Source organism: Mytilus californianus, unplaced genomic scaffold (genome assembly GCF_021869535.1).
Source record: "Mytilus californianus isolate M0D057914Y unplaced genomic scaffold, xbMytCali1.0.p SCAF_11, whole genome shotgun sequence".
NCBI lineage: Eukaryota > Metazoa > Mollusca > Bivalvia > Mytilida > Mytilidae > Mytilus > Mytilus californianus.
The window spans coordinates 11,064,725-11,086,858 of NW_026262593.1; the positions used below are offsets into that span (position 1 = coordinate 11,064,725).

At 33.3% G+C, this 22,134-nt stretch overlaps 1 protein-coding gene across 7 annotated transcripts in view; it reads right to left on the reverse strand.

Moving 5' to 3' along the window:
* Nucleotides 1–8,959: 8,959 nt before the first annotated feature.
* The window catches only part of LOC127719541 (matrilin-2-like), a 199,947-nt gene continuing 186,772 nt past the window's right edge, over nt 8,960–22,134 (reverse strand). For 6 of the 7 annotated variants that reach the window (XM_052225756.1, XM_052225759.1, XM_052225761.1 and 3 more), the window contains 6 exons: nt 21,014–21,167; nt 17,482–20,592; nt 16,434–16,586; nt 14,030–14,152; nt 12,201–12,318; nt 8,960–11,674 (listed from right to left, as the gene is read on the reverse strand). In XM_052225756.1, the coding sequence (XP_052081716.1) occupies nt 11,578–11,674; nt 12,201–12,318; nt 14,030–14,152; nt 16,434–16,586; nt 17,482–20,592; nt 21,014–21,167 (3,756 nt within the window). In that variant the 3' untranslated portion in view covers nt 8,960–11,577. The remainder of the gene's footprint in view (nt 11,675–12,200; nt 12,319–14,029; nt 14,153–16,433; nt 16,587–17,481; nt 20,593–21,013; nt 21,168–22,134) is intronic. The other variant, XM_052225762.1, reaches the window with a different exon arrangement.

Below are 22,134 nucleotides of genomic sequence, written 5' to 3' on the forward strand. Positions count from 1 at the left end.
TAAGTCTCTCATCGTTTGTCCTTTGGATTTACATAACATACATTGAATCAGGCAAACATAGTTTTATCCAGATTGTAATGAATAAATCTAGTTAATATTTGGCCAGGTAATACAAAGTATACATTGCTAATGGAAGTTCATTTAATTATAAAAAAACTAATGTTTTATAACCTTTTTCAAGGCGCAAACCCACCATACAGAGACTTAAGTCTACTGCCATTCCCAGCCTATTTTCCTGGACCAAGCAAGAGACTGAATCGTCCGCAAAAAGAAAAATCAGGGCAGTTTCCTGTGAAAACAAAAGAACTAAACTTGATGAATATTGTAGTAGAAATCTAGAGGAAAGTTTTGATTGTAAAGTTGGTTTTCCTGAAGAAGTCATTCATACTGCAGAAAGGATTTAATGTATGACTGTCCACCACCAACTGCCGAGCTAATGTTGAGCTTCCAAGATGGAATTACGCAAACACCATCAATGTCTATGTTTTCAGCAGAGAATTTTGAAATGAAGACACGTGACACAGCCATGCATTTTTATACTGGTTTAGAGTTGTATACTAAATTTTTATTTGTTTTGACCACACTTTGTCCAACAGCACATTGTTTGAGATACATATATTTTCAAATTGATAGGGTGTCAGTTGAAAATCAGTTTTTTTATGACTTTGATGAAATTGAGGCATTATACAACCAACTTTGAACTTTCTAGATTCTAGATTGAATCTAGTGTTAAGAATATTGTGTATACATGGATTGTTTTTATGCCTAAACAGTGGTGTGAGGCTAACACTTGGCCATCTAGTGGTTTAGTCAGGCATTTTTCGCCATCCAACTTCAAATTAAAGTTTCCTACGACTTGGATTATTATTGACAGCACAGAATATCCCGTGATAAAACCTAAAACTCCTAGAGCTCAGGCAACCTTTTCATCATATAAAAACAGAAACACTGAAAATACTTGTATGTTCGACGCCTGGTGGTTTAGTCAACTATGTCTCTAATGCATATGTTGGTTCTACCAGTGACTATGAAATAGTTGAAAGATGTAGAATACAAAATGTAGTTCAATTATGTGATCCAGGTGACAGTGTGATGGCAAACAAAGGTTTAAATGTGCAAGATTTGTTTGCTAACTTTTTTCAAAAAAAGAAACAGAATTAGTTCCAAAACTCTTATACGGGATAGAAAAGTCTCCAATTAACATGTGCACATAGAGCGAATTATTGGACTTGGCAAAACATACAAAATTCTCACAAATCCTATGAATGGAACTGAAACAAAACTTTCATCCGAAATAACATTTAGTTGTTTTATGTTGTGTAATTTTAGAACTTGTATTGTGCCAAAGGATGCAGAAATAAAAGTGACGCAATGCATTTTGTTCTGATATATATATATTTATAATTACATGCACATGTAAATTGTAATGCATATAAAAATAAGGAGATGTGGTATGATATTCAGTGAGTTTATCGAACTAAAGTGCATAAGAAATGGGTTTAAGCAGTTACAGGTGTTACTGTCACTGTACAGTCTCCAATAATGAGAAAAACTTGTACCGTGTAAAAAATTTCATAGATCTTACCACTAAGTTTTGTTGTCTCACCTTGACTTTGATGAATTGTTTATATCTGTTGATGTAAATATAAAAAAGAAGATGTGGTATGATTGCCAATGAGACAACTCTCTACAAGAGACCAAATGACACAGAAATTAACAGCTATAGGTCACAGTATGGCCTTCAACAATGAGCAAAGCCCATACCGCACAGTCAGCTATAAAAAGCCCCGAAATGACAATGTAAAACAATTCAAACAAGAAAACTAACGGCCTAATTTATGTACAAAAAATGAACGAATATAACAAATATGCAACACATAAACAAACGACAACCACTGAATTACAGGCTCCTGACATGGGACAGGCACATACATGTACATACAGAATGTGTCGGGGTTAAAAATGTTAGCGGACTCCCAACCTTCCCCCTAACCTGGGACAGTGTTGTAACAGTACAATATAAGAACAAACTATAAAAATCAGTTGAAAGAGGCTTAACTCATCAGATGGATAAATACAAATACAAGTGGACGTGGTCGGGTAGTTGTACATCCAAACAACAAAAAGACACTAAGTACAGATCTGAGAGTACTCGCAGTTACTGACAGCTAGTTCAAAGCCACTAACAACTGATAAAAAAATCTTGCATCTAAGACTAAATTATCAATCCGTAAGCTCCCTTTAGAATTTTATAAATTTTAGATTTTACATTTCTGAGTTATGGGGTTTTATTGGGATTTTCCAGTTTTTGTCGAGCCTGCGACTTTTGTCGCAGATAGCTCGACATAGGGATAGTGGTGTGGCAGCGGCGGTGTTAGCTAACTTCTTAAAAGCTTTATATTTTAGAAGATGGAAGACCTGGCTGCTTCATACTTTGTATATGGATGCCTCATGTTACGAAGTTTCCGTCAGCCACATGTCCAATGTCCTTGACCTCATTTTCATGGTTTAGTGACTACTTGAAAAAAAAGTTAACATTTTTTGTAATGTTAAATTCTCTCTTATTATAAGTAGTAGGATAACTATGTTTGGTATGTGCGTACCTTGCAAGGTCCTCATGCCCGTCAGATAGTTTTCACTTGACCTCAACCTCATTTCATGGATCAGTGAACAAGGTTAAGTTTTGGTGGTCAAGTCCATATCTCAGATACTATAAGCAATAGGTCAAGTATATTCGGTGTATGGAAGGACTGTAAGGTGTACATGTCCAACTGGCAGGTGTCATCTGACCTTGACCTCATTTTCATGGTTCAGTGGTTATAGTTAAGTTTTTGTGTTTTGGTCTGTTTTTCTTATACTGTATGCCATTGGTCTACTATATTTGGTGTATGGAATGATTGTAAGATGTACATATCTAGCTGGCAGGTGTCATTTGACCTTGACCTCATTTTCATGGTTCAGTGGTCAAAGTTAAGATTTTGGGTTTTGGTCTTTTTTTCTAATACTCTATGCAATAGGTCAACTATATTTGGTGTATGGAAATATTTTATGATCTTTATGTCAGTCGTGCAGGTTTTATTTGACCTTGACCTCATTTTCACAGTTCATTGCTCTGTTAAGTTTTTGTGTTTTGGTCTGTTTTTCTTAAACTATAAGCAATAGGTCAACTATATTTGTTGTATGGAAGAATTGTTAGCTGTACATGCCTGCCTGGCATGGTTCATCTGACCTTGACCTCATTTTCATGGTTCATTGGTCAATGTTTAGTTTTCTTGGTTAATGTTAAGTTTATGTGACAGTTGTAATAAAGCTTTATATTAAGGACTATCAACATAATATCAGTGATTAGTTAAGAAGGCGAGACATTTCAGCGTGTGCACTGTTGTTGGACAACAACTCAAAAATGCTTTAAGCAGTTCGCATGAAACTTTGGTGAATTATTTATAGCTATTGATGTAATCTCCCTATAGATTTTCATAAATTTCAAATATGACATTGAGAAGAAATTGAACTTTATTTGTTTATAGTCTGGCAACAGATTTATTAAGTATTGCGCAACAGCACAGTTTATTGCACAACAGCAAGAAACCTTTAATTGAATATAAATTCAATTCATATAACCTATTTCAAGTTCTTTGACTACATTTATTCAGAAACTATAATATGTCAAATTTTTAATTACAATCCACATTCAGACCTGTATCAAGCTTGAATATTGTGTCCATTTTTGCCCCAACTGTTCAAGGTTGGACCTCTGCGGGTGTATCCAGCTGAGCTCAGCGAATCAGTTTATTTCTTAATTAAGAACTCCTTTTTATGCCCCCGCCGTAGCGGTGGGGGCATTAAGTTTTACCCTTGTCCGTCTGTACGTACGTACGTACATACGTCCGTCCGTACGTCCCAAAATTGGTTTCCGTTCTCTAACTTGAGTTTGCCTCAACCAAATGTTATGACACTTATACACAATGCTTATTATCACAAAACACAGATCAAGTTTGAATTTTGGTGGCGTCACCTTAACCGTTCTAGAGTTATGCCCCTTTATAAATGGAAAAATTGCAAAATTTTTAGTTTCCGTTCTCTAACTTAAGTTTGCCTCAACCAAATGTTATGAAACTTATACACAAGGCTTATTACCACAAAACACAGATCAAGTTTGAATTTTGGTGGCGTCAATTTAACCGTTCTAGAGTTATGCCCCTTTATAAATGGAAAAATTGCAAAATTTTTAGTTTCCGTCCTCTAACTTAAGTTTGCCTCAACCAAATGTTATGAAACTTATACACAAGGCTTATTACCACAAAACACAGATCAAGTTTGAATTTTGGTGGTGTCACTTTAACCGTTCTAGAGTTATGTCCCTTTATAAATGGGAAAATTGCAAAATTTTTAGTTTCCGTCCTCTAACTTAAGTTTGCCTCAACCAAATGTTATGAAACTTATATACAATGCTTATTACCACAAAACACAGATCAAGTTTGAATTTTGGTGGCGTCACTTTAACCGTCCTAGAGTTATGCCCCTTTATAAATAGAAAAATTGCAAAATTTTTAGTTTCTGTTCTCTAACTTAAGTTTGCCTCAATCAAATGTTATGAAACTTATACACAATGCTTATTACCACAAAACACAGATTAAGTTTGAATTTTGGTGGCGTCACTTTAACCATTCTAGAGTTATGCCCCTTTATAAATGGAAAAAATTGCAAAATTTTTATTTTCTTCTAAATATCAAGTTTTTTTTTAAATTGGAGTTATCTTCCTTTGACCATGATTATAGTTGAATCAACTACAATCAATGCTTTATACAATGCAATGTTTAATTTTGACTTCCACTGATAAAACACAGATCAAGTTGAATTTGGGTAGTGTCACTTTAACCATTATTGAGTTATGCCCCTTTATAAAAAGAAAAATTGCTGAATTTTAGTTTCTGTTCTCTACTTAAGTTAGCCTCAACCAAATGTTATGAGACTTACACACAAAACTCAGATCAAGTTCAAATTTGGGTAGCGTCACTTTTACTGTTCTTCAGTTATGTCCCTTTATAACTATATGATATGCAAGCGGGGGCATCATCTGTGTCCACATGTGGACACTATCCACATTTATTTCATTCATAAATTACTTGAAACTTGGAAATATAATTTTGCTTAGAGTTATAGTTTCTAAAAAAGTATTGTCATTGAAAGAGTTGACATGTTGCAATGTACATTTATTCTACATAGTTCTATGGTACCAAATCAAAAGTTTATATAAAAGAAAGAAGTCGAAGGTTTCCCATCACAGTTTAGTTACATACATTTTTTTTGTACCTGAGGTCGTTGAATATAGATCATTATATAAATAAGGAGATGTGTTATGATTGCCAATTAAACAACTATCATCCATACTTACCAGTAACAAACCACATTTGCAGAGTTGAATAAAATACAGTTGATAACATTTACTTATTACTAAAAAGAAAATGCCTAACTATTTTAAACAGTATTTGAATATCAATTATATGGTCATTTTTATAAACTTCCTGTTACAAAACTTTGAATTTTTCGAAAAACTAAGGATTTTCTTATCCAAGGAATAGATTACCTAAGCCGTATTTGGCACAACTTTTTGAAATTTTGGGTCCTCAATGCTCTTCAACTTTGTACTTGTTTGGCTTTATAACTATTTTGATCTGAGCGTCACTGATGAGTCTTATGTAGACGAAACGCGCGTCTGGCGTATTAAATTATAATCCTGGTACCTTTGATGACTAATTTGACTATAAACATAGATAAAAAAGGTACAAACTGGACATAATGCACTAGTTCATAAACAAGTGAGAACAATCGCCTTCATATAGTGCTCAGAATATGACATTCATAAAACTTGTTCAATATCATTAGAAAACTCTAAATCTTAAATACTGAAAGCCACCTCTGATAAGTACACTGTACTATGCAAGATAATGATATAACTGGACTAAAAATACACACAACCTGTAATTAACTGCCTTTACAGCGCTTTCGCGCTTTGATTAAAGATTGTTGTTTGTCTTTACATCGTTTTTGTCATGGTGTTTTCGGTTGGTCTTCGACTAATGTTTAAACCGGGAAATATGAACACCTCCTACGCAGGATTTGACGTTAAACATAATACTATTTGACAGCTTTTCATAACGTACAGTACGTTCACAAGCACCTTTCAAAAAAGTAAATATATATTATACGTATACGTTCATCGAAGAAGAAATACACAAACTTCTATAAACAATGACAAGGAATTGCATGTGTCTAGCTTTTAATTGAAAGGAGACATGCGCATTAATTGCCAAAGATCTGCTGTAAACACCGAACTCCAAAATGCACTCTTACACAAAGAGATATTATAGTGCAAGACAACAAAACCCACTGATGACGTACACGGGTACAATAGGATGTGCATACTTAAACGTTCTCAGTACTCAAACTTCCACCTACTGTAGGATTTGTGAAAACAAATCCCCTAAATCCCACAAATCTATTAAAAACTACTTCTGAATCAATGTTTGAAATACTACATTGGAAAACTTTATTTCTATATAGTAAGTTTCGTAGTACGATTGCCAATGAGACAACTATCCACCAGAAACCACTTACGTTGATGTAAGTACCTATGAAAAATGAACAAAATCCATACCGTATAGTACACAATAAAAGACCCCGACGTGAAAAATGTGAAACAATTCAAACGAGAATACAACGGCCAAATAAATACTAAAATAATGAGCAAAAACAAATATGACAGACAGCTGCCAACAAAAACCCCTAAATTACAGGCTTCTGACTAGGAACAGGTTCATATTATGAATATGCGTTCAACTTTTTTGTTATTGATGACAGTGTCGTACCATCATAATTAAGAACAAATGTAAAATTCAGTCGAAAATGACTTGGCTAATCACATCGGCAAAAGCACGACAAACAACTCACATTAAGACAAAAACACAAAGAGCTGTTCGTAGAGTTTTAACAGTTAACAAAATCTAGTTAAAAGCAATTACAAAATTTAAAAAAAAATCATGTTTCCAAGTATAGAAAATATACCAGTACACGCCTGGATATTTAGTGCAAAGACGTCATAAATGGTCCGAGAAATCCGTGTCCTTGTACAATGTAAAATATAAGTATCGACAGGATGTAGGACCATAAGTGTTCATAGCTTTTAAGAAATAAAATAAAATTGAGAATGGAAATGGGGAATATGTCAAAGAGACAACAGCTCGGCTAAAGAGCAGATAACAGCCGAAGGCCACCAATGGGTCTTCAATGCAGCGAGAAAATCCAGCACCCGGAGGTGGTCCTCAGCTGGCCCCTCAATAAAAATGTGTATTAGTTCAGTGAAAATGGACGTCATACTATGCAATACATATTTAGTAACTAGTATGTTCTAATTTGTTAAGAAGAAAATCAATGTTTGTACCGATGAAGATAATATTCCGATCTTACTACAGTATTGAATTGATAAAATTCAAGAACTGTTATATTCAAAAGAAGGATACGTTTACATGATCATGTCCGAATGTATAGGCTCTATTAAAATCACCGTGAAAAGAAGGATTTGATGTCACGTATGTAGTTAGTTTTTACAGGTACAGCCATATACGCAAACCAAATTTTTGTATATATGAAAGATTTTTGGAATCAATTTAATACCATTAACATTAAACATTAAAAATAGAATAACAAGATGAACATAAAAGGCACATACATAAGTCTCCAATCACAACAGGCCATGAAAGTAGGTTCGGCTACATAATTTAAAAATAGATACACGTAATTGTCATTAAAGAAGTGACGAGGCACACAGACAGATATTTATGAACTTGCATAACAATTTAACACTTGCATGATTATAATGTTCTGCTCCATAGTATTTTCATGTGAATTTGTTCTTGTTAAAATACAGAACGGGGTTGTCTCAAGATAAAGTCGACTACTTAACTCCCACTCACCATTACTTTTATCGGTCAGGTCAAGAGACAGTGTTCTCACAATGAGCACAAAAGGAATATAAATCGAATAAAAAATCACGTGTCCGCATAGAGATTCGTGTCTTTCTGAGATCAGTTATTTGTGTTGTAATACAACATCAATTTATTCAAATGTATCTTATTCTCTGCATTTAATTTATAAGTCACACATGTAGCCTTTATGTAGGTTTTTTTTTATCTTGCACTTACTTTACAAACAATTATAGGCTTCCTGTTAACAAATCTTATAAAATTAATCATAGGAAGTTACAATTGATATAATATTCAAACGATTGCAAAGGCACGACAACAATATTAAAAGTTATGCCAGAGTGAATATAGACTTAAATGAATCTTTCGTCAGCAAGCAACCCATATAAATAGCATTATCAACACTTTTCACTGTTTTTATTAAGTTTAAAGTTTTTTGTTTAATTTGATTACTGACTCGTTGAAATTTACCAAACATGTACCAAACATCAACTTTTATGCATTTTTTCCATGAGTTACACGACGGATGCCACTGGTGAGGCATAATCTTCTTATACTTCCGGAGCACCACAAGTTTTTAGTGGTTTGTTTTGATCAGTCTTTATTTTTCTATGTGGTGTTTTGTGAACTCATTTGTCTTTTGTTCGTCTTTTGTTTTTTGCGATGGCGTTGTCAGTTTCTCTCGAATTATGAGTTTTAAATGTTCCCTTGGTATCGTTAGTCCTTTTTTAAGTCAGTAATATGTGCCGTGTGCATACAAATCGGTATTATAAAGACCAAAAGTTGTGCCAAAACTAAAGCTTCACATGATAATGATGATCTCTGGGGAATTTCCAGTCTGTCACTTTAAGTCCGTGGTTTAAGATTGTCTAGTTTCAATGAATTTGTGTGGAAAACAAAGATATTAGAGAAGACCTAACAAACTGAACAATATTTCCGATTAGTTTCGATATCTTTACATACTGCATTAACATGTGTTAGAGTTTACTCTTTTATTGACTTGTAAAAACTGTGCATTACTTCATTTTGCACTCAACACTAAAAACTATATCAGGTAAGATCATATTAGAATAAAAGCGGAAAGCGAATATTTCTCCATGTACACTACTAACGTATATTGATAAGGAAATTAAAAAAGCATTTCATAAATAATTCTATATACTGCTGTAAGTAAATAGTTGTCACGAAAACTATAATAAAACAACAAATAATTATCATCTAGTGGCAACAATTGATAAAACAAACGATAAGATAAAACATCAAACAAAATGGCAATATGTTACAATAAATATGTAACACTCGCAAACATGTCCATCACCACAAACATGTCCGATTCCCCCAAACGTTTCTATTTCGCCTAAACGTGTCCTTTAAGTCATGAATCGCCCAAACGTGTCCGACTTCACATTCCCCAAACGTGTCCGATATTTGTTATTTGACAAAACGTGTCCAGTTTAAAACGCCAGTTCCACCCAAAACTTTTAACGCTAATATTACTCCGTGAAGTCAAAAACGTTTACGGCAATAGACTAGTCAATGATGTGGGATACGATAGAAGACGTCGGATTTCGGTTGAATTCTAAAAACAATCGAAACAGCTACCCAAGGTCATCTGGAGAAAAGGTGTAGTAATCCGTATAGACCAATGTCCAAGATATGGTACACTGTGCACAGTGACTTCTGCTTTGAAATAAACAAGACACCAGGTTAAAAAAGAATGGCACAACAAAAAGTCATTTTTACGTGCAGCGGTTTTATTAATTTTTCATCAATAAAATTATCATTGTTTTAAAGTTCAGATTGAGGTACTTCGCAATTAAGAAATCTAATACATTTTATCTTCCAAGTGCTTATTTATAAGCATTAGTTTGTTCAACGCCGGTTATCTAAATTAAGCATAATTGCAAGCTAAATTTGCAACACATAATTAACCATTGACTGTTGATTGTTTAATGTCCAGTGGCAAATATATCATGCATATTTAGAACAAACATACAAATTGCAATTGAGTATTTTTGTATAGTTTAAATCATCGTTTACTAAATGAATTCTTTTGTACTAATATTCTCCGGTGATGCCTACATATCTTTATAATGTATGAGGGTATTGTACAATAGGCTTCCTGCAGATGTGGTTTCTGTGCTTTTAAAAAGGAGACCTTACGGTTTTGTATGAACTGGACATGTTTGGGCGTTTTTTTTTTTAAAATGGACACAATTGGGCATTCATAAACAGAACACGTTTTTGCACCCTTTAGCAACTAGACATGTTTTGCAGTTCATTGACGTCACATGGACACGTATGGGGGAATCGGGCACGTTTGGGGGGATGGACACATTTCTGAGTGATACAAATATGCCATACAAATAACAAACATGCAAGCGACAAGCAGATCAAAAAATAAAAAAGCCTCTATAAAACTTACTATATTGTGTGCTCTAGTGCCCTAACCTGGGACAGTGGAGTAACAGTACAACATAAGAACAAACTATAAAAATAAGTTGAAAAAGGCTTAACTCATCAGATGGATACACACAGAAATACATATAACAAAAACACAGAGTGGACGTGGCCGGGTACTTATACATCCCTACAACAAAAAGACACTAAGTACAGATCTGAGAATATTCGCAGTTACTGACAGCTAGTTTCAATAATTAAAGTCTTGTTTTCAAATTCTTTAAAAATTGAAACTGAGGTTTTGGGTATTTAATGTACTGTAAAAATATATGTATGCAGTGATTTCGTTTAGGCTATGATTCTGATAAATAAGTATTGTTTTGATTAAAAGAGTTTTTACATTTTTTTCTATTTGAATAAATGTTGGTATAGGTTGCACTTTGTACTAGATAGATAGATATTGTATTCTCTAAAACCAATTAACAAAGGCCATAGAAGAAAACACAATAATTCAACATACAATGTTAATGATTGTAGAAACAGCTGATTAACACACTACTCCTCTTTTTGGGGAGATTTTTTAATATTCATAGATATTTTATTCTGTTTACCTACTTGTATCCCGATATGATCTCCATGCTTCATCTCATAAAAACATAACTTTGGAATTTTACCAGTATCAGAAATTTTGGATAGCAAACAAATTGAATTCTTAGGAAGACTCGAAGTAAAGGGTAGTACAGTATTTTAGTATAAGTTTAAACTTTTAAAAGTTCAAGGCCAATAAATATTGAAAATATGCTGCACAATCCTATGTATTGACCTTTGCCAAAATAGTAGTGCTTATGAACTTTCCATTCCAGGATATGAATTTTTACGAAACTTCACAGTAAATTGGCACAGTTTAAGCCGCAAAAGGAGTTCCTATGGGAAATTGCATTGTCTATATTTACAGAACTGCAACCTTTAGTATTTCCAATCAATAGTAAAACAGCATTTGCGTCCATTAGTTTAAAAAAACGTTACTATTATTCATTAATTTTGTAAGCAAGCGATATTTCGAAATACAAGACATTTTTTCTTAAAACAGTATGCGTAAGTTCGTGCTACAAATTTAAAATGATGTGTCAAACATAAACTAATGTAGGTATAAATAAAACCTTCGAGTCAAAAGTAATTGGTATGAATAAAACTGTCATGTGTGACTTGTTAGTTCCATTTTCCTATTCAGTATGAAACTATGGTCCTTTGGTGGTGATTGTATACTCTCACAAACAATTATAAATGTTGGCCTGAAAATGAAAAGAATATTAAATGTGTGTGCATAAATCATATTTATTTTCTTGATGTACATGAACTAAATAGAAGTTCAAATGAAGAGTAAATAATTGCACAATAATATCAACATATTCATTGCTATAGAATATGTATGATTATGAGTAAACTATAATCAAATGAAGTTAATAAATATTACGGTTTTACCTTTTTGTATTCACTAGGCTAAAATATGTATTAACAAAAATACCGAACTCGTAGGTAAATTCATAAAAGGAGGAAGTCCACAAAAACTGACAAAACCAAAAGCTCAATTATATCAACCAACAGAACGACTGGAAACAACAGTCATATTTTTGACTTTTATCAAGAATCTTTCAACGCGCTTTTTTATTTTCAGTTTTGAATTCTGTCGCGGCTCAGGTTTTGTCATTAATTGCGTAACCTGGAACATACAAAAAGGCGAGAATAGACACATAATCTGTATTACAATCTAGTTGCTTTTTATCATGAATTTGCATTTTCTTTTGGCTTATACAATACCTTATTTTATTGTTTTTCATTTGTCTTCCTTTCCATATCTTTAATGTAATAACACCAACAACTAAGGCTGCAATACCGATAAATGTACAAACCATAACCTTTAACAACATACTAAGCTCTGAAATATTGAAATAATGGCCGTAAATTTAGGCAACAGTAGTTTTCCTATGTTTAAAACACATGAATCAATTAAGAATACATATAAAGGTAACAAATGAACATATCGCGATATTTGATTAAGAGATGTTTATAATATACGTTATGCCGAATACTAATTAATTTAAAATGCTTTATAAAATTACAAAAAGTGTAGTAAACAAATCTTCTTTTTAATAAAAAAAACCCCACTCATAACGGAATTTGATATTTCGCGTAGCTTTCATTTTTTCATGAACGAGAAAATTAGGACTAGTTTGTAGGCAATTCAATTATAACATACCAATGGTAGATGTGGTATGAGTGCCAATGAGACAACTCTCCATCCAAGTCAGAATTTATAAAAGTAAACCATTATAGGTCACAGTACGGTCTTCAACACGGAGCCTTGGCTCACACCGAACAGTAAGCTATAAAGGGCCCCAACAATTACTAGTGTAAAACCATTCAAACGGGAAAACCAACGGTCTAATCTATATAAAAAACGTATGCACTGTTCAAGCAGGCTCTGTTACTACACAAGAACGGTCTTACAAAAACGGAGACAATGGTATCCCGACACAGAACATCTATGTTATAATAGAAAAGAAAGGATAGGTGATATCTATCCATGACACTTGAATCAGTATATGCAAAGCAAACAACACAAAAAGCAAAGGAACAACGCTTCAAGCGGAGTTCTTTGCAAACTGACGAGCACGCCACGACTGTGAATTGAAGAACAAAACCATGGAGTTGTTTCAATAAAATAAATCTGGCAAAGAAATCAAACATGTACTGTTATATTTTAGCTCGATAATTACACTGAAGCGTGCAAAACGTTATACTAACATTTTGAGCACCACGGGACACATCGCAATATATGTTAGATAACTTGGCATGAAATTGAAAACCACGGAACACATCGCAATATATGTTAGATAACTTGGCATGAAATTGAAAACCACGGGACACATCGCAATATATGTTAGATAACTTGGCAGGAAATTAAAAACCACGGGAAATATCGCTATATATGTTAGATAACTTGGCAGGAAATTGAAAACCACGGGACACATCGCAATATATGTTAGATAACTTGGCAGGAAATTGAAAACCACGGGACACATCGCAATATATGTTAGATAACTTGGCATGAAATATAACGTATGTATAGGACAAATAATTCGGGTAGACTATGTAAGATGTAACACCACCAATACCGGAAAGTAGTACATATTATCAAAATAGTTCCAACGCATAGGTGTAAATATCAAACAATGTGGAATATATTTTTGTAATTTAGGTGTCGAATGAAAGGTAAAGGACTGGTTATCCTTGTAGAAAACAATTTTACTGATAATTTTAAAAAAAAGACGAAAAATAATCTGGAAAGCAGGGTCAAAATGTGCTCGCTTCTTCAGGAAACAAACTATGGTTACTACATCCCTTGATTAGAAACTGCCGCACTGAAATTTCAATGTCCGATATTGAATCTCTAATTTCGAATATATAATTTCGAATCTCTAATGATTCTTTAAAGCTAACGTTTAGAATAAAATGATTTATTATTGCCACGTCACGTTCGCTAACTACTATGACATCTGCCATAATCAACAAAAAAATGTCATATTTTTCTTGCGGGGACATACTGTTTTTCGAAAGACGCGTTTAGACCAATACTTAATTTCTACCTGAACAAGATTTTCCGTCTGGAGCCAATTCATAGATCCACTTACAACTGCAAGTGAAGGAGCCATTTGTATTTTTGCAACTCTGTTCACATCTGGACACGTTTGTAATGCATTCATCAATATCTGAAAGAGAATATATACATGTATGCTGAACGTATTACATTTCAAAATGTACACAGGATCTGGTAAATATACACAAGAAAATATAAATCATCAATCGGATTAAACAATATGCTGATGCTATATTTGAATGCCATCTACATAGTCATGAAAAGATCGATCTTTTAGAACGGGGTCAGGTGAGGTGTATTGTAGTGAACCACTGATCAATGTCATGATTAAGATAAAACCTCATACACGAAATCTGACAATCGGGATAGTTACAACAAACCATTACTGTATTTCAAACTCCGGAGGATATTTCATTCATGACATACTACGGATTATTACAAAAAAAATAATGTAGATGAGTTATAGGGCTTGGTGTAGTAAAATATTAAAAGGAATAGTACATTAGTGGTTCTGAACAAAATCTTTATAAAATAAACTTATTAGTCTTAACAAACTTGAATGATCTTAATGAGAAACTGCAGGCTTTTATTGATGCTTATATGCATTTCACTGAGCAAATGAAAAGAGAGGCGAAAGATACCAAAGGGACATTCAATCTCATAAGTCGAAAATAAACTGACGACGTCATGACTAAAAAAGAAAAAGACCAACAGACAAACAGACAAACAGACAAACAATAGTACACAAAACACAACATAGAAAACTAAAGACTGAGCAACACGAACCCCACCAAAAACTTGGGGTGATCTCGGGTGCTCCGGAAGGGTAAGCAGATTCTGCTCCATATGTGGCACCCGTCGTGTTGCATGCTCATGTTAGTACAAACCCGGTAATAAGTCTAGTTGGGTAGGTCACATTGGGGAAAAGGGGACTAGATTGTAGTAACGACATTAGGAACATATCTGCTATCATTTGTGAAACGGATATTCCATAACGGTTAACCAACTCTATCAAGGAAATCATAATAGGAAATACAAGCCCTGTATTATCGTATCGACTGGGAGATGTATACTCCGTATGCAGGAGCTGCTGGAATGTTTCTACAAAGAAATGGAAAGTTCACAATTGGGAAGCTGAAATCATCTCTTTTGTCGTAAAGTTTTGTTTTCAACCTACCTTCATTTTCAATTTCGAGATGTAAGTCAAGATACGAGGCAGACTTAACTGTATCTATTGTATCCTTATCTCAAGTTCGATGGTTAAAAAGTAGGATTTGTGATCCCTAAGACAAGATACTTGTATCTACGTTTGTCATTCTTTTTTATGAAACAAAGGAGTACCAACTCTTTCAATTGTCTTTAAGTTTGAAATGGGGGATACTTGTGTAAAGTGTAGAAAAGTCAAATGTTTTAATACTATTGCAAGATGAAAGGAACTTAGATTGTATATATGTACTCTCAAAGATCTTTGGAATGTTTTAGTATTCAATATTGAGATATTAAATTGAATGTATTCGGGGTCCTGAAAATCAGTATCAATTTTCGTTGTTAACGATTTTTCTGAATTATGCATTCATTCATTGTATTCTGAAATCAATTGTTAAAAACTAACAAGAAAACAATAATTAAAAAGATTTTCTCGACAAACAAGTAAAATTGCTACGACGCTTCAACGGAACCAAATTAAAAAATGTTTTAAAAGGATATTTAAATGAGAATTCATTTAAAGTATATGAAAAGATTATGCCCCTTTCTTAAATATTTTAAAGAAATTTAGTAATAACAGTCCAGGTCAAAAATATGAATCTGATAGCTATAGTTATAGAAAGATTGGAACCACATCAGGATTTGTAAAACAAACAAAAATGATGACGGACGATAGACAATGATGGAAATAGTTTTTTTATTATGAATTTTTTTTTATTTGCCCCGGAAGTCAAAAAAAATTCATGCATGAGATTTTAAGTCTTATGAGGAATAAAATAGGGAAAAGATATACAACGCTTTAATAGAAAACCATCAATTAATTAATTAAAGAACGTAATAATTCTAGATGGATAAAGATAAAATCAATCTTTAATTCCTGCCATACATAATATATTTACTAGCCTTAGACGAAACACGTTTCTTTGCAAAGTAACCAAACAGTTTGGTTTGACTAGTGTTCGTTAGTGCATTCAATTTACTGCAGTCATATCAACGATGAATTAAAATATATCACATCATCAATAAAACTAAAAAACCATATTGAAGGAAAACTAAAATTAATTTCTAGAAATGTCCGAACGACCCTGTTAGCTTTAGTAAATGATCGTCTGTGTACAGACACATAATGGCCATTGATAAGTTTAAAAGCCACATTTATTTTGCATTTTTATAGAAAAACTAGTTACCATAGCAGTCTGTGTAATATACAGAGCCAGTCGTCAGCGTTGTATAGCCGTCTTTACAATTCTCACATTGTAGTTGGTTCCATTTATACTGGAATGCACCCTTTGGACATTTGAGGCATAAACCGGACTCGTAAAATGTACCCAATGGACACTCTTAAATAGAAAGAAAATCGGTTTATGTTGTTAGTGTTTGAAACAAGGTCTAAAATTCAATAATAAACAAGAACTTTGCACTTTCATAGCTTTTTGAACTTAAGAGAGAATATTAAAATACGATCTTATGAAAATTTCTTACCATATTAATTCAAAATTTTTTGAATCGGTTTCTTGTCAACATTAATATCTTCCGACTTTGTTTGTTTGATTATGATATTACTGCATTAGGCAGCGGAAGGGTTTCATTACATTAGAAATCAATTCAACACTCTCTTTATGACAACATTTATTTAAATGAATTAATACAATATAAATTGAGTGAGTTCAACGAGTTTGTACGAATTAGCCTTCATCAAGAATGCTCAACCCCAAAAAGTTAAGGGCCAAGGATGTATGAATGCTCAAATACTTGACGAACTATCTGGTCGAAAGGGTCATTCAAAGAATAACAAAATTCATCAAATATCTAAGGACAACAATGCTTGAGGGAGTTAGAACTTTAGTTTCTGAATAATTTCGAAATGTTTATCAACGATGAACTCTCTAAAAGTATTTCATAAATCATGTTAGTACCTAGGCACTGAATTCTGAGCTGATGAATACGCGACTAACAGCAAATAAGCAGTTGTATAGACACAGTGTTTGTAAATGAAATTATTACTTTATAAATTTGATGAGTCCGAAGTATTTCTGGATTTACAGATTGATAAAACTTTGGAAGAACATAACTACAACATAATTAATATGCTTTTAGAATAAAGTAAGCATTTAATGTTTATTCATATAGCCGACGATTAGTATTGGAGGACGTTGAACGCAAAACTTAATTACAAATTGATGATTATTTGGGAATACTGAAATAGTGCAATATATTACATCAAATATAACTGACCTATGACATTAACATATGCCTCATCTGAAGTTGTATTCAAGACCACGTTTTCAGCTATGCACCTGTATAGTCCACTCAGCACTGTAGTTGCTTCATCATATCTAAGCTCAGGATTTGTTTCATTTTTGAGACGTTTATCGTTAAAGAACCAGGAAATTGCTGGATCTGGATCTCCGGTAGCATTACATACAAGGCTAAGATAGTCTCCGACCAACACAGTTGTATTAGGTAAAGGGGAAGAAAATGTTGGTGGTGTAGAACAAAACATATTTGCCTCCATTAAGTCATTTAAGCTATCATTGATCTCAAGGCTTAATTTATACATATCTTGAATCAAAAGCGATTCATTTAAAATAAGCATCAAGATATTGTCTTCAATTGTGACCGTTAAATTTCTATTCAACTCTGTATTTTCTATCGAATCGTCAGAAAAAAGATCGTAAAAGACCGAGAAAGCATGTTGAAGACAGTCTTGAAAGTTAGAACAGTCATTTTCATCGAAGAAATCAAAGGTAAAATTTTCCATTCCCAACATCCAAAGATTAATCAGTGGAAGGGAATTAGCTTCGTCGATTCCAGAGTCTACCATCCTATATGCTAACTCAGTCACGTTTCCGATTTCGGACATTACAGGGTCCTCTTTCAAGTTTATTTTAACATCTTCCATCACAGCATTTAGTTCATTAATTGTTAAATTATAATCGTTATATGCGACCTCTTCACTTATGCCTGCAGATTCTAATGTCATGCTGTTAACAGTTGAATACATAGTAATGTTTTGAATTTCATTTCGATAATGAGTACTTTCATTCAACGCACGGACGGTTTCATCTGATATATTGAGAAAATAATAGAAAGAAGTTGTTAAAAAAGAATGAACATTGTTGAACAACTTACAATTATGCTCGAAGTACCTTATTCGATCATAGTATTCAATTGTGTATTCGATATCTGATGTCCAATTTCCATCATGGAAAATTGTGTCATTCAAATACATAGTTTCATTATTTGAGTTATCAAATGTATCTCTTTTAAATAATCTTAAAATGTGGTGAATTTTTGAGACTGCCTTGAAAGAAACGTCTCTTCTTTTTCGTTTACCAAAAACACTTGTAACTGATTTAAAAAGTGTTTTCACAGTTGATTTCGCTATACGCCAAATACTTGTCACGGGATGTCTGAAATCAAACCAAAATCGAAAGGTCGTCCAACCTAATCCGAACGCTTTTACTTCACAACTTACCTCGAACAGTGCTTTATCATGTGTAGACATTTCTATTTCAAAGCCACAATTTTTAACATCAATTAGTTGTTGGATTCCAAGAACGATTAGATCAAATACATATAACCCAGCCTTAACAGTAAATTTTACTGCTTCAATAGCACCTTTGGCAACTTCCAAACCACCTTTAGCAGCCTCCAGACCGAATTTTGCAACTTCTAATATGCCTTCTGCTACATAAAGGACTACTCTAGCATTATCTACCACATTTTGTGCGATTGTTAGAGCAGCTTTTACAGTCTCAAAAATTATCATTGGAACCCTAACCAGAATCTTAGCGGCTTCTAAAGCAATGTACGCGAGAGCTCTTACACCTCGGCAGAAAAGATTTGCTGCTTCACATAACAAATTTGGAACTTTAAACATGCAACTGGTATACTTAAAACAGGGATATCTTATCCATCCGCCACAAGTTCTGAGTCGGAATCCTGGAATGCATAAATAGGAGCAGTGTCTAATTTTACACAGGTTATTAACTTTTCTCTGGGCATTTCGTAAAGTTTCTAATGCTCTCTCAAAAGGAATTTTGGCATCATCTACCTTTCGTTTTACTGTTTCTAGCTTACTTATTGCATTATCAAATGACGAATGACAATCTCTGACCTTATTTTGAGCATTGCTCAGCTTCTGTTGGGCACGCGTTAGTGCTTTTTGAGCAGAAGATAAGCCATTTTGAACTGCAGTCAATCTTTTATTAGCTTCATTGGCTAATTTTGTAGCAAATAACCGAAGACCAGTGAGATAACTAACTTGAAAATCAGAATTTGCAGCTGTAGTAGAGCCTAGTTTGTGTGATGTTGCTAATAATATGCCTTTCAAAGCAAACGTTAACTCATACCATTTGCGCCCGAGTTCTACAGACAGTGTTACTCTTGCCAGGAAAATATTCCAAATGTTACCTTCTATAACAACGTAAAGTCCATTGCTACTGATAAAAAGATCACCAGAGGCCTTCATTCCAAGTACTGAAACATCAATGTGAGCATGTGCAACAAACTTGCCATTGCCGATTGCTATGCTCAGAGCAACAGTTTCCAGGGACAAAAAATATCCAAGTTTAATCGGATGACTGCCTCTAGCAAGTACTCTAATAGCTGGTTCTCCGTGTAAAAGTTCATACACTTTTCTAAATTTGTTGCACTCTCCTAAGCGTTGGGTTGAATGAACAAGCTCAACTCCCATTGATGAGAAGTCCAAGGAAAATATTCTTACAAAAGCAGTAAAACGAAAACCAGCACCTGTGTAAGATTTTACTAACGAAAAGACCTTTGAAGTAATTCGAGATATAGTTAAATTAATGTTACGGCCAATTCTTGCAATTTCAGATTCAAGTAAATTAGTCAAGTTTGCAACAAATTTGCCTGCATGAAACTCCAATTCGTCGAGTAATTTTCTGGTTGTTTTCTTAATTGTTATAAACTTGTCCCATAATAGTTTCATACTTGTTGAAATATTCTGTAGCGAAGATTGGCTATTCAATATATCAGTAAGACTCGAACTTAACTCTGATACTGAAAATGAAAGCTTACTCAATTGTTGTTGTAAGTCACCGGAAAGAGCATCGATAGATTCATTGCGAAAATCATCAACCAAATTTAGAAATCGTTCCACAATGTCTTTAGTTTGTAATATGTTATTAACAACATCTATTTCTGTTTGAAGGGATAGTTTTTCCTCTGTAGTAACAAATGCATGAATTTTAACTGCTGCTGCAAACATCCAATTTTCAAGTAATGGAATACTCTTGAAAGGATTATAATCCACCAAGAAAGATGCAAATATGCCCGGCGGGTTAGCTGCATTACCACACCAAATTCTATTGTCCTCACCTATTCATGTCATAATATTATTAAAAAATATACTATTAAATTATTATCACAACAGATCAAAGAATAAATTACAAATTGAACTGCGAGGTCAACACTTAATTTAAAATTTAAAAACAATGACGCTAATAAGGAAACCGAAACATATCATGAGTACAATATATATATATATATGTTGACCGTATGAATAAGTATTTAATAATCAAAATTCCATTAAAAGAGAATTAATAAAGAAAGAAAGAAAGAAAGAAAGAAAGAAAGAAAGAAAGAAAGAAAGAAAGAAAGAAAGAAAAAGGAGTTTTGAAACTAGTTATACTTATCTGCGAGGTCATAGGGTTGATTTCTGTGAATGTAAATATTATAATACATTTTCATCGTTCACGATGTAAAAAAAGATAAAAATTAAAAATAAAACACGCCCTACCTCCAACTGAGGTGTAGACTTCCAAACTAGCGATAGTCTTTATAACAAAGGTTATGTTTAGTCTCCAAAAATCTAACCGTACTGTTGGGTTGATACTGAAATGTTTGAATTGCAACAGCCCATTCCATTGTTCCATAAATATATCTATAAGTAACTGAAAGAGAGATGTAAAATAATTGGGGCATACATTGACTATATATTTTGTGTATCCCGAATTAGTCATGAAAATACGTTTATGCCTTTATTTCATTAACTATTAGACAATTGATGTTGTATTCTTTTTCATTCATAATGAAAATCCAGAGATACAACATGGAACTAAAACCTTTTTACTATTACTTTCGACAAGATTTGTAATATATTTGTACTTTTCCTAAAGGAGTAGGTCCAGTAAGACCCCTTTTTGGCCCCAAAATATAGCAGTTTTACAAAATAGTTAAATGTAAACTTTTAGTTATTTATTGGAAAGTAGAATGCTTCTGCTACATAAATATGAACTTTTTTTGACAGTACAATGCACATATATCGGGTACTAGCTTCACTAAGTCATGCTAAATTACTGAAATCTTCACAATTTTAGCATTTTAGTTAAATTTTAGACGGTTTCCGTCTTAAATGAAAGTGGCCGCATTTGTGTTCATTCTTAATATTGAAATGTAAGTTGTATTTGATGATAATACATAACATATATAAAGGTTGAGGATGAACACGGATGCGGCCACTTTCATTTTTGACAAAAACCATCTGAAAAGTGACATTTTTTGGCATATTTGGTAGATTTTTCATATTTAAGCTTGAATCGGGGCGTTTTTATGACTAAATCAGTTAAAATCTTTCACATTAACTAATTGAATCAACTGGTATAGACACTTAAGTGTTTGAAAAGTGTCCAAAATCTTTCGTCAGATGAACCTGAAATTTGAGGCCAAAATCGGCCCTTACCGGACCTACTCCTTTTCCTTTGATAAACTAAGAAATTAGTAAGAAACAAAGATTCAAACTCCCTACGCCAAAGTTGAACTTATGTGGATTTGGCTATTATTATCTATTACTCTTAGTCATGTAGCTCTTAATGTATTCAAGTACTTGTTTATTCTTAGCTGTCAAAATTGTGGATTCGA